At 36.5% G+C, this 13,923-nt stretch overlaps 1 protein-coding gene across 32 annotated transcripts in view; it reads right to left on the reverse strand.

Annotated features, from left to right (window-relative positions):
- Positions 1 to 13,923, reverse strand: part of triob (trio Rho guanine nucleotide exchange factor b) — a 251,202-nt gene that overhangs the window by 155,110 nt on the left and 82,169 nt on the right. For 28 of the 32 annotated variants that reach the window (XR_015510907.1, XR_015510906.1, XR_015510893.1 and 25 more), the window contains 3 exons: positions 7,294 to 7,486; positions 1,370 to 1,858; positions 1,043 to 1,165 (listed from right to left, as the gene is read on the reverse strand). Coding sequence is in view for 12 of the 32 variants with exons in the window: in XM_087286536.1 (XP_087142662.1) it covers positions 1,043 to 1,165; positions 1,370 to 1,858; positions 7,294 to 7,486 (805 nt within the window). In the remaining 20 variants the exon portion in view is untranslated. Of the gene's footprint in view, positions 1 to 1,042; positions 1,166 to 1,369; positions 1,859 to 7,293; positions 7,487 to 7,628; positions 7,805 to 13,923 lie in introns of those variants that run through there. The other 4 variants (XR_015510911.1, XM_087286543.1, XM_087286548.1 and 1 more) reach the window with 2 other exon arrangements.

A 13,923-nucleotide genomic window follows, 5' to 3' on the forward strand; every position in this document is an offset into this window, starting at 1 on the left:
ACTTAATTTTAATTAAATGAAATTAAAATACATTTAAAATAAAGTTTTATTCAAAAAATTTAAACCAATAAAAAAAAAATTGAATAAAATATATAGAATAAAATAAAACAATAATAAATTATTATAAAATAAAAAATAATAAACTATAAGCAAATAAAATAAAATACATAAATAATAATAAAATGTAATTAAATTTTTAATAAATTAAATTAAACTTTCAAAACAATAAAGTAATTAAGTAAAATAAAATAATAAAATAAAATAATAAAATAAAAATAAAAGTAAAATATTGTTTAATAATTTAATACATTTTTAATTATAAATAAAAAATATATATAGAATCAAAAAAATACATAACAATAAAAGAAACTATAATAAAAATGTATTAACTTTAAAATAAAATAAAGAATTAAAAGATAAATAAAGTAATAATAATATATATATATATATATATATATATATATATATATATATATATATATATTTTTTTTTTATTTTTTTTTTTTTTTTGATTATATAAACAAAAAATAAAAATAAATTAAAATAAAAAATATTACAAATTAAAATAAAATAAATTAAATTAAATTAAAATATATAGAGTGATCATCCTCTTTGTGATCTATTTCTAACAAGAGGAAAAACTAGTTGGCTACATAAAAAAACAAAGAAATCAGACACTATACAAAACAAGGACAAAATGCTACACTTATTCCACACTGATGTAGAACTTTATGGTTTATTTGCAATACAATTAGAAGTGTCGTATTTGTACTTTTCTATTTCATTAATTTGCTTTTATTTGGGTTTATTTTGTATTGATGCATGGGTGTAATTTCTGTAATAATGCAATCTTGGTATTGCTATGCTGGAAATAAATAAACCTGAAACCGTCATTCGACAACAGAAAACTCATTCTTGCGTGGATAAGCGAGTCAGGGCACGTGCACAAACGCACATCATTCTAATGATGTAACACGCATCACTGTTTTAACGCCTCAGGTGCTGACAGATATTACTGCTGGACCACTGGATCCAGTCTTACCATGCAGTTCATCGCAAAGTGGTTGTGTTGTGTCTGCAGCTCCATCACGTGCTGATGGTTGGCTCCTATCTCGGTGTAGGTGGTCAGGAACAGGCCTTTATTGTGGACAATCCAATCGAACATCTATTGAGAAGGAAAAAAAACTGAACTGAAATGGGAGACGTGGATTTAAATATGCTGGTATTAATCTGTGCACAAACATACATTATAAATTGTTTATTATAGCTGATTATTCTACTGACAAATGAGTAAAATCTAGTGTAATCTAAATTTCAGTACCGAACTCGATACTTTTGACAATTGTTTGACTGTATTGGATGTTCTCACCTTCTCTGCGTCCTGCTGAAAGAGTCGCAGCTGAAAGCACTGGTCCAGTTTGAGTTTGCGCAAGTGCCAGGCTTGGTGCAGATGCTGGCGAGTGCCGTGAAGTTTATCCAGGAGCGCCTGGACTTTTGGAGCTAAACCCTGGATATCCCCTCTTCCTTTATCCGCACACTGGATTCGCTGCAGTAGGTGCTGACCTTCAGTATCTAACTCCTCCACAGGGGCTTTAGTCACCTTTTTCTTGAGGGAAGCGTGTTCCTCCATGGCACGTCGAGACCCATCGAGGTCGGACGGCAGCTCCCGCTGGGACAGCATGTCTTGGAGTTCTTCTAAACGGGCTAGTATGCGAGCTGCATTGCTTGTGAAGTCTTCGAAGGCCACTCGAACTTCGATCCACTCCTCATGGTCGTAATCAAGACTGCCTTCGAAGTCTGGAGTCAGCTGGGATGGATCCACCACTTTGGTCAAACCCTCGAGGGACACCATGATGGTCTGAAAGGATAAGAAAAAAGGAGATTTGGATCATATTTTGAATGTATGGGATAGAATACACAGGCTATATATTGTTATTAGCACAGCAATATGATACCATTAAATCCTCTTCTATACAGCAATGAAAATGAGATGTTCAAAGAAAAGAACCAATAACATTGTCAAAACATTCCATGTGATATATGTACACAATTGAAACCAGAAATTAACATACACTCAGAAAAAAAGGAATATAACCATTTTTTTTAAAATGTCTGATGGTAAATCATACAAAACGTTTACTATGTTAGGTCCGTTAGGATAACCTAAATAGTTTACATTTGCTAAATGCCAGAATTATGAGAGAATATTTTTTTGGGGAATTTTTTATTAATTTCTTGACAGTAAAAATTTAACATACATTTCCTTGGTATTTCTTAAGCTTTGCTTTTAAACTGTATAACTTTGGTCAAATGTTTTGGGTATCCTTCCACAAGCTTCTCACAATAGTTTGAAGGAATTTTGGCCCATTCCTCCTGACAGAATTGGTGTAACTGTGTCAGATTTGTCGACTGTCTTGCTCGCACAAACTTTTTCAACTCTGCCCACAAATCTTCTATAGGATTGAGATCAGGGCTTTGTGATGGCCACTCCAAAACATTCACTCCGTTGTCCTTAAAGCACATTTTAACTAATTTAGCAGTATGCTTAGGAACATGGTCTCTTTGAAAGACCAATTTGTGGCCAAGTTTTAATTTCCTGGCTGATGTCTTCAGTTGCTGTTTCAGTTTTCTACATAATGTTCTTTCTACATGATGCCATCTATGCTGTGAAGTGGACCAGTCCCTCCTGCAGCATTTGTCCTATAAATGTAACACTGATCATAATGGCAAAACAGTTTAATCTTACTTCCATCAGACCACAGGACGTGTCTCCAAAAATTATTATTTTTCCCAGTGTAATTTAGCAAATTGTAATCTAGCTTTTTGTTGATTCTGGCTTGTTGATTTTCCCATGTTGTTACACAAGTAAGCAGTGTGTTTGAGGTTTTCCCTAAATACTATTCTACAGTTGTGCATCCAATTAACTCAGATGTTGTTAATTAGCCAATCAGAAACTTCCAAAACCTTGACACCATCATCTGAGCTTTTTCAGATGCATAATAATCTTATTGTATGTAAACTTGACTTAAAAGAAAAGTTATAACAATTTCTCAAAAATTATCTCTCTCATTATTCTGCTATTTACATATAAACAAAGTTTAAAGGTTATAGTTTAGTGCCTTTTTATACAGTTTATGTTAACTTCTGGTTTTAACTGCATATATATATATATATATATATATATATATATATATATATATATATATATATATATATATATATATATATATATATATATATATATATATATATATATATATATATATATATATATATAATGCATCCTGTAATGAACATCAATCTCTCATAAAATGGTCGCCAAGCTTGTAATTAAATTTAATGTTAGGAATGACCAATCATATAAACAACAACTGTGTCTTTAGCTTCAAATCTAAACATTCTAATCACACAAAATCTGCAAAAACTCACAGCTGGTCTGAGCCCCTCCTCGGGAGATTGTGAGGAGGGCCTGAGGAGCGCCTCCTCTGCTAGAAGGCGGGGCTTCATTTGCCATGTTGATCGTTACACTTTTCCCCATTAAAAACTATACAAGTGACATTTCTTGTGTATTCTATATTCTTTGGTATGGTTTAAAATCATTACATGATTTACTAAAAATTGCTATATTTTTGAGTTTGGTTGATGACTGAAGCAGCAGTTGCCATTTAAAATTAAAGACTCTTTAGAATACGATAAATACTGGATCGGTTATACTGCACGGTTCACTTAAAGAAGCCAGAAAAAACATTCCAGGAATTGCAGCTCAGGTCATGTTATTACAGACAACATCAGACATATGAGGGGATAGGGGACACCTGACAGTCCATGATGGACTGATATTAGATCCCCAAAACAATTAGGTCCTCACTACATTGTTGCAATTAAAAGTATTTTAGGGTTTATATGTAAACAAATTCATACCTGGAGTCCATTTGAAAACACTTTCTATGATTTGATTACATATAAATCACAGAGTAATAACACTTTGCAATCCAGTGCTGCACTGGATGTGTTAATTTAAGAAGCCTCCGCAGGGAGATTAAGCCTTCAGATTAAATATAACACACACTGCACACGTCTTTCTCTCAGCTGTTTGAAGAAATAGGTCAGATGTAATTGACAGCTCCACTTTCACACCAGCAATATATGAAATGCTCTAGTAAAACATGAGAAGACTGTGCTAGTTCTTTCTTTCTCTAGAAGGTGTTGTAATATCACATAATAGATTTAAGGATTAATAATAAAAATATAAGGAGAACACTTTATTTGAAGGGGTTGTTCATAAGACCTTTATAATTGTGAATATGCATGCTTATGACAACTGTTGTTAAGTTTCATACACAGTAATGACATTTAGAATGCAAAGGTGACATTGTTTGAGATATCTTTATGACAACTTGACATAAAAAAATACAACCTAACCTGTCTTTGTTTTTGTCATGACAATATGATATTGCAGTATACAATGTAACAAAACAACATAACTTTGTCATAAAACAGTCATAAACATGATTGGCATGAGGTCATAATAAATGAGTCATGACTTATTTCTGATCACTTTTGTCATTATAATGTCTTAGTAAATGTGTCAATACCTTGTCAAATAATTTTATAACAGCGTCAAACAACATGTGATGAAAGTCTAACGACAAAATAATTTTGACCATAAAAGAATGAAAGACTGTTATAAAATTAATGTAACAATTATAATGGCCTCATCCCATTTATGTTTATGACAGATTTATGACGAGTTATGTTGTCTTGGTAATGCCGTTTTGTCATGACAAAGACACTGACAGGTTTGCTTGTCTTGGTAATGTCAAGTTGTCATAACAAAGATAAAGACATGTTATGAAGTATTCATTTATGTCAAGTTGTCATGACAAAGATAAAGACATGTTATGGTGCATTTGTTTGTCTGTCATAACAAAGACATGTTATGGTGCATTCGTTTATGTCTGACAAAGACAAAGACATGTTATAATGCATTTTTTGTCTGTTTGTCAAAGATAAAGACATGTTATGATGTCTTTGTCATGACAACTTGACAAACAAATACATCATAACATGTCTTTATCTTTGTTATGACCAGCAAATTCATAATAACATGTCTTTGTCTTGACAACTTGACAAACAAATACATGTTATGATGCATTCGTTTATGTCAAGTTGTCATGACAAAGATAAAGAAATGTTATGATGTATTTGTTAATGTCAAGTTGTTACAACAAAGACATTTTATGATGTATTTGTGAAGCTGTCATAACAAAGACATGTCTTTGGTCATGTATTTATTAGTTAAGTTGTCATTAGATGAACACATATTATAATGATTTGTTTATGTCTATTTGTCATAACAAAGATGAAGAGATGATATGTTGTATTTGATTATGTCAAGTTGTGATGACAAAGACATGTTATGATGCATCTGTTTATGTAAAGTTTTCAACCCGGGCTCATTGTGGAAACGTAGCCCTGCGGACGTTTCTGCGGACTGCGATTTACGTCCCGGGAGGTACGTATTCGAGCGTTTTGTTTTCGGGGATCCGCGAGAGGCCGCTGTGCGCGCTTTTTCGTGTCTCGGGCGGGCGCCTCTCGGGAGCCGACGGATCGGGAAAAAAAAAAAAGCAAAAGCCCATGTCTTCGATTTCGACCGCGTATTCGGATCCCGCCGCATTCTCGCCCTCATTTCGTCTTACCTGATTTCCGGAACCCGCCGTTCCCCGGACTCGATCCCAGTCGTCGTCCACCGCGGCCGGCTCTGGCTCGTCCTCCTCCTCCTCCTCTGGGGCCTCAGCTCTGCAGACACAACGCTGTGAGCTAGGCGGTCAAACTGATTGTGTCGGGAAAGCCCTCCACTCGGAGGCGAGCCGTCGGCCGGCGAGCGCGAAGAGGAGGGGCGGAGAGGCGCCAAACCGCCCCGCGGCGTTCGCTCGAAAAAAACAAACAAACGCGGCCTTTATGTACCTCCGGCCACGTAAACCGCGGTCTCCAGAAACGTCCGCTGGGCTACTTTTCCAGAATGAGCTTGGGTTGGAAGTTTTCATGACAAAGACATGAGGCAATTGTTTGTTAAGCTTACATGACAATGACATGTTAAGATGCATTTGTGTTTATTTGTCATGACAAAGATAAAGACATGTTATGATGCATCTGTTAAAGTCAAGTTGTCATGACAATGACAAAAACATGTTATGATACATTTGTGAGTCAAGTTGTCATAAAATCAAACACGTTATGATGCATTTTTTCATTTAAGTTTTTAAGACAATGACAAAAACATGTTATGATGTGTTTGTTCATGTCAAGTTGTGATGACAAACATTTCGTTATGTTTGTTGCCAAGTTGTCATGAGGCAAAGACATATTATGATGTATTTGTTTGTAAAAGACATGTTAATGCTTTATTTTTATGTCTATTTGTCATGACAAAAACAGACATGTTATGATGCATTTGCTCATTTAAGTTGTCATGACAAAGACAAAGACATGTTATGATCCATTTGTGATAACAAACATTTTATTATGTTTTCTGCCAAGTTGTCATGAGACAAAGACATGTTATGACGTATTTGTTTGTCTATTTGTCATAATAAATATAAAGACATGTTATGATGCATTTTTAAGTATATTTGTCATGACAAAGATAAAGACATGTTATGATGCATTCGTTTATGTCAAGTTGTCATGACAAAGACATGTTATGATGCATTCGTTTATGTCAAGTTGTCATGACAAAGACATGTTATGATGCATTCGTTTATGTCAAGTTGTCATGTCAAAGACATGTTATGATGCATTCGTTTATGTCAAGTTGTCATGACGAAGACATGTTATGGTAAGTTTGTTAGTCAAGTTGTCATAAAACCAAACACGTTATGATGCATTTGTTCATTCAAGTTTTTAGGACATTGACAAAGACATGTTATGAAGCATTTGTTTGTCAAGTTGTCATGAAAAGACAAAGACATGCAATGTATGTCAAGTTGTGATGACTGACATTTTATGTATTTATTAGTCAAATTGTTATGAGACAAAGATATGTTATGATGCATTTGTTTATGTCAAGGTGTCATGGAAAACATCTCTGCATCTAAAGTGACATAACTGAGTGAATGACATTTAATCACTTAAACATGCCTAAAATGTCATGATTATAAATGTTTTGTGACAGTCCTATGAATACCCTATTCAAGTAAAGTGTTACCGAAAGTAATATATAAAATTTATATCAAAACAAATATACAAAGTTCCCAAATAAAGCAAATTCCCAAATTTAAAGAAAGCGCTCACCTCAAATTCAAACTTTGAACTGCCAAAATTGGTCCTCTGCTTCTGCCAGAAGTTGTCAGGCTTGATGATGAGAGCGACGTGGATGCAGGAAGGAAAGGACTCCTGCAGGATCTTCAGCAGAGGTTTGATAGAATCCCATTTGGATCCTCGCATATCCACGATGACCGTGAAGCCATGCCTGCTCACCTCCTCGCTACACAGACAAACAAAATAAAACACAGAATCAGCTCCTCTGCAAAATTGCTGACGCTCAACGAAATTAGGAGGTAAATAAGAGTTGCTGTTTTAAGAGATCTCTACAAATCCCTCAGCAAATCAGATAGAACGACATTTACCCAAATGTTCGGATCCTGCTTGAGAGAAAACTGCTATATTATCAACATAAATGAAAAGAGATGCTGGCTAATAAGATCTCTAGCTTGAATAACAGCCTGTTAAGTAAAGGGTGTTTTCATTTCCACAGCTGCACTCCTCTGGTCTGACTCTCCACTGAGCAAAACTCTAAATCACTGACCTCCCTCTCTGAGTGAGTGAGCGAATGAGAGAGAGAGAGAGAGAGAGAGAGAGAGAGAGAGAGAGAGAGAGAGAGAGAGAGAGAGAGAGAAAGGCTGAACCCTCACCAAAGCTCTCTGTGTTCATATATTGTATTATTATTACTTTCACCTTTTTACTTTTTATTTATAAACTATTTATTATTTTTAATAAAATAACTTTTCCATTTTAATAACATATATATTATGAATATATTATCGTTATATACAGTGCATCTGGAAAATATTGATAGTGCTTCACTTTTTCCATTTTTTTATGTTACAGCCTTATTTCAAAATGTATTAAATTTATTTATTTCGCTGGAGCTCAGACAGAATGTACATTAGGGTGCTTTCACATCTGTAGTTTGCTTTATTTGGTCCGGACCAAGCGCAATAAATGATAATTTGTTGCATCTTTTGCCGTCTTTGGGTCGTTTTCACACCACACTGCTGGCTTTGGTCCGAACCAGTTGAAACGAACCAAAATGCAGTCATCTGACAAAATCCACATCTCTCATTGGCCAGATGTTGTTAAACATATTTCCTAAACTGCTTATTACTAAACATCTGTTTAGCTGTGCCTTTACTGAATGAGCACTGTGCTGCGTCCGACAGATCGCACTATTATGTTTTTCGTTTTCTTTTTCATTATTTTATAACCTATTTTAACTCATTTTATTTGTTTTTATCTGTTTTTAATATTTTTTATTGTCTGCATTTTATGTTCCTAAACTTGTCTTTTTTATTCCTGTTTATGTAAAGCACTTTGAATTGCCACTGTGTATAAAATGTGCAATATAAATAAACTTGCCTTGCCTTGCCTTATTGATTGGTCAGAATTCACGTGCAGGAAAATGCCAGTGAACTCCCGCAGGTAAACAAAACCTTTAACTCTGAAGGGACGACTGCGCTGGCTGATTGTATCCCTGCTTTAGACGATTTATACATTACGAAAATGAAGCACGGCCACGGCTGGAAAGCAGTGTTTAATGCATCACTCGTCACTTCAGGAGGAGGCGTGAATTAATTTAGCTAAACTGCGACATGGTCATCTTGCGGAAATATTACCAACGATCCATCAGGTAATGTTTTCCCCTCTCTCTCTGTTGGTAAAGCACTGTCAACAAATATTTTTTCTCCATATCCAATAATGCACAGCACATTGGCCTACGGCAGCTGGATTAGTCCAAAACGCGCAGTACTTTTTGCGGTTGGACCTGTTTTAGTACGAATCTCATTCTCACCACAAACGAACCGTTCAAGGGTTCGTTTGAAAGCGTACCAAGACCACCTCTTCAAGCAGGTCTCTGTATGCTTATTTGGTCCGCTTTTGGTGCGCACTCAAGTACAATTGCTGCATTCTCACCTGCCCAAACAAACCGTACCAAAAGGGGAAGCGAACTCTAGTGCGATTCAATTGAACTAAATAAGGCAGGTGTGAAAGCACCCTTAGATTATTGATCACCTCCCTGACTGAGGCCCTTCTCCCCTGATCACTCAGCTTAGATGGCCGGCCAGCTCTTGGAAGAGTCCTGGTGGTTCCAAACATCTTCCACTTACGGAGGATGGAGGCCACTGTGCTCATTGGAACTTTGGCAGCAGAAATTGTTCTGTAACCTTCCCCAGCCTTGTGCCTCGAGACAATCCTGTCTCGGAGGTCTACAGACAATTCTTTTGTCTTTATGCTTGGTTTTTGCTTTGGCATGCACTGTCAACCCTGGGACCTTATATAGACAGGTGTATGCCTATATCATGTCCAATCGGCTGAATTTATCACAGATGAACTCCAATTAAGCTGCTGAAACATCTCAAGATTGATCAGTGGAAACAGAATGTACCTGAGCTCAATTTAGAGCTTCACAGCAAAGGCTGTAAAAACTGTAAAAAAAAATGTGATTTTTCAGGCGTTTTATTTTTAATACATTACAACAATTTCAAAAAAAATATTTTGTTCACATTGTCATTATGGGGTATTGTGTGTAGAATTTTGAGGAAATAATTTAATCCATTTTGGAATAAGGCTGCTACATAAAAAAATGTGGGAAAAAGTAAAGCGCTATCAATACTTTCAGGATCCACTGTAGTTACTAATATACAGTTAATGTCCTAATAATAGGCAGGTAATAATAAACCAGTAGTTAATAGTTTGAATGGTTACTTAAACTAAATTGTTAACAGTGAAAGAATGATGAAGAGAGAATACCTTTAAGAAGTGAAGGAATGAAAAAGGAAAGAAATTGAAGTTAGATGGAGGACAACCAGTGCAGTCTAAAATCTGCAGGTTCAGGTTAATCAAACTCTACATTCCAGACTATCTGATACACACCATCAGGGGTGTAGCCCAGATTCATGGGCCCAATGCACAGTGTATGGGGGCCCCTTTCCCATTACTCAAGATCCATGCTAGTCACCACGTGTTTATTTTAATTATATTTTACTTACTGTAGTAACTGCTGGCAAATCACTGTTTGTGCTATATTTGTGATATATAGTTACCGGCCACTTTATTAGGTAAACATTACTAGTACCTTGTTGGACCCTCTTTTGCCTTCAGAACTGCCTTAATCCTTTGTGACAGAGATTCAACAAGGTACTGGAACTTTCCTCAGAGATTTTGCTCCAAATTGGCATGATAGCATCAGGCAGTTGCTGCAGATTAGTCGGCTGCACATCCATGATGCGAATCTCCCATTCCACCACATCCCAAAGATACTCTATTGGATTTAGATCTGGTGACTGCGGAGGTCGTTTGAGTACACTGAACTCATTGTCATGTTCGAGAAACCAGTCTGAGATGATTAACGTTTTATGACATGGCGCGTTATGCTGCTGAGTAGCCATCAGAAGACAGGTATAATGTGGTCATAAAGAGATGGACATGGTCAGCAACAATACTCAGGTAGACTGTGGCATTGACTCGATGCTCAATTAGTACTAATGGGTCCAAAGTGTGCCAAGAAAATATCCCCCACACCATTACACCACCACCACTAGCCTGAACTGTTGATACAAGAAAGGATGGATTTACAGTATGCTTTTGTGTTGTTGACACCAAATTCAGAGCCTACCATCTGAATGTCGCAGCAGAAATAGAGACTCATCAGACCAGGCAACATTTTTCCAATCTTCTATTGTCTAATTTTGGTGAGCCTGTGTGAATTGTAGCCTCAGTTTCCTGTTCTTAGCTGACATGAGTGGCACCCGGTATGGTCTTCTGCTGCTGTAGCCCAAAAGGGGAAGCGAACTCTAGAGCGATTCAATTGAACTAAATAAGGCAGGTGTGAAAGCACCCTTAGATTATTGATCACCTCCCTGACTGAGGCCCTTCTCCCCTGATCACTCAGCTTAGATGGCCGGCCAGCTCTTGGAAGAGTCCTGGTGGTTCCAAACATCTTCCACTTACGGAGGATGGAGGCCACTGTGCTCATTGGAACTTTGGCAGCAGAAATTGTTCTGTAACCTTCCCCAGCCTTGTGCCTCGAGACAATCCTGTCTCGGAGGTCTACAGACAATTCTTTTGTCTTTATGCTTGGTTTTTGCTTTGACATGCACTGTCAACCCTGGGACCTTATATAGACAGGTGTATGCCTATATCATGTCCAATCAGCTGAATTTATCACAGATGAACTCCAATTAAGCTGCTGAAACATCAAGATTGATCAGTGGAAACAGAATGTACCTGAGCTCAATTTAGAGCTTCACAGCAAAGGCTGTGAAAACTTATGTACATGTGATTTTTCAGGTGTTTTATTTTAATACATTACAACAATTAAAAAAAAATAATTTTGTTCACATTTTCATTATGGGGTATTGTGTGTAGAATTTTGAGGAAATAAATTAATTTAATCCATTTTGGAATAAGGCTGCTAGAAAAAAAAAGCGCTATCAATACTTTCAGGATCCACTGTAGTTACTAATATACAGTTAATGTCCTAATAATAGGCAGGTAATAATAAACCAGTAGTTAATAGTTTGAATGGTTACTTAAACTAAATTGTTAACAGTGAAAGAATGATGAAGAGAGAATACCTTAAAGAAGTGAAGGAATGAAAAAGGAAAGAAATTGAAGTTAGATGGAGGACAACCAGTGCAGTCTAAAATCTGCGGGTTCAGGTTAATCAAACTCTACATTCCAGACTATCTGATACACACCATCAGGGGTGTAGCCCAGATTCATGGGCCCAATGCACAGTGTAAGGGGGCCCTTTCCCATTACTCAAGATCCATGCTAGTCACCACGTGTTTATTTTAATTATATTTGACTTACTGTAGTAACTGCTGGCAAATCACTGTTTGTGCTATATTTGCGATATATAGTTACCGGCCACTTTATTAGGTAAACATTACTAGTACCTGGTTGGACCCCCTTTTGCCTTCAGAACTGCCTTAATCCTTTGTGACAGAGATTCAACAAGGTACTGGAACTTTCCTCAGAGATTTTGCTCCAAATTGGCATGATAGCATCAGGCAGTTGCTGCAGATTAGTCGGCTGCACATCCATGATGCGGATCTCCCATTCCACCACATCCCAAAGATACTCTATTGGATTGAGATCTGGTGACTGCGGAGGTCGTTTGAGTACACTGAACTCATTGTCATGTTCGAGAAACCAGTCTGAGATGATTAACGTTTTATGACATGGCGCGTTATCCTGCTGAGTAGCCATCAGAAGACAGGTATAATGTGGTCATAAAGAGATGGACATGGTCAGCAACAATACTCAGGTAGACTGTGGCGTTGACTCGATGCTCAATTAGTACTAATGGGTCCAAAGTGTGCCAAGAAAATATCTCCCACACCATTACACCACCACCACTAGCCTGAACTGTTGATACAAGAAAGGATGGATTTATGCTTTTGTGTTGTTGACACCAAATTCAGAGCCTACCATCTGAATGTTGCAGCAGAAATCAAGACTCATCAAACCAGGCAACATTTTTCCAGTCTTCTATTGTCTAATTTTGGTGTGCCTGTGTGAACTGTAGCCTCAGTTTCCTGTTCTTAGCTGACAGGAGTGGCACCCGGTGTGGTCTTCTGCTGCTGTAGCTCATCTGCCTCAAGGTTGGACGTGTTTTGCTTTCAGGGATGCTCTTCTGCATACCTTGATTGTAATGAGTGGTTATTTGAGTTACTGTTGCCTTTCTATCAGCTCGAACCAGTCTGACCATTCTCCTCTGCCGCTCACTGAAAATTTTCTCTTTTTCGGACCATTCTCTATTAACTCTAAAGATGGTTGTGAGTGAAAATCCCAGTAGATCAGCACTTTCTGAAATACTCAGACCAGCCAGTCTTGACCATGTCCACATGCCTAAATGCACTGAGTTGCTGCCATGTGATTGATAATTAGAAATTTGTGTTAACGAGCAGTTGGACCGGTGCCTAATAAAGTGGCCGGTGAGTGTATATTGTGCTATATACTATACTTAATTTTTCATGATATAAATAAAATAGCACCTAGGGTATTCCTTATTAAAAATGGATAACATAATAAACATGTGACATCATGGTATAAATGATAAAGCATTATATGAATACTTATACATACTTATATATACATATATACATACATATATAATACATTTTATTTTGTCCATACGATATGTAGTATATTGTCAGATTGCACAGCCCTATACAAAATATCACAACAATAATATTTCTTAGAGGGCAGAACATATAATATACTTCCCCTCCGCTTTACAATGCCCCTGCACGATACACCAAAAACAATGGCTGTAAGCATCTACAGTTGCAGTCAGAATTATTAGCCCCCCTGAATTATTAGACCACTTGTTCATTTTTTCACCAATTTCTGTTTAATGGAGAGAAGATTTTCTCAACACATTTCTAAGCATAATAGTTTTAATAACTCATTTCTAATAACTGATTTATTGCATCTTTGCCATGATGACAGTAATTAATATTTTACTAGATGTTTTTCAAATCACTTCTGTACAGCTTAAAGTGGCATTTAAAGGCTTAACTAGGTTAATTAGGTTAACTAGGCAGGTTAGGGTAATTAGGCAAGTTATTGTATAATGATGGTTTGTTCTGTTGACTATTGAGAAAAAATATAGCTTAAAGGGGCTAATAAATTTGC

The sequence above is a fragment of the Danio rerio genome, chromosome 16, assembly GCF_052040795.2.
Source record: "Danio rerio strain M-AB ecotype USA chromosome 16, GRCz13ab, whole genome shotgun sequence".
Classification (NCBI taxonomy): Eukaryota; Metazoa; Chordata; class Actinopteri; order Cypriniformes; family Danionidae; genus Danio; species Danio rerio.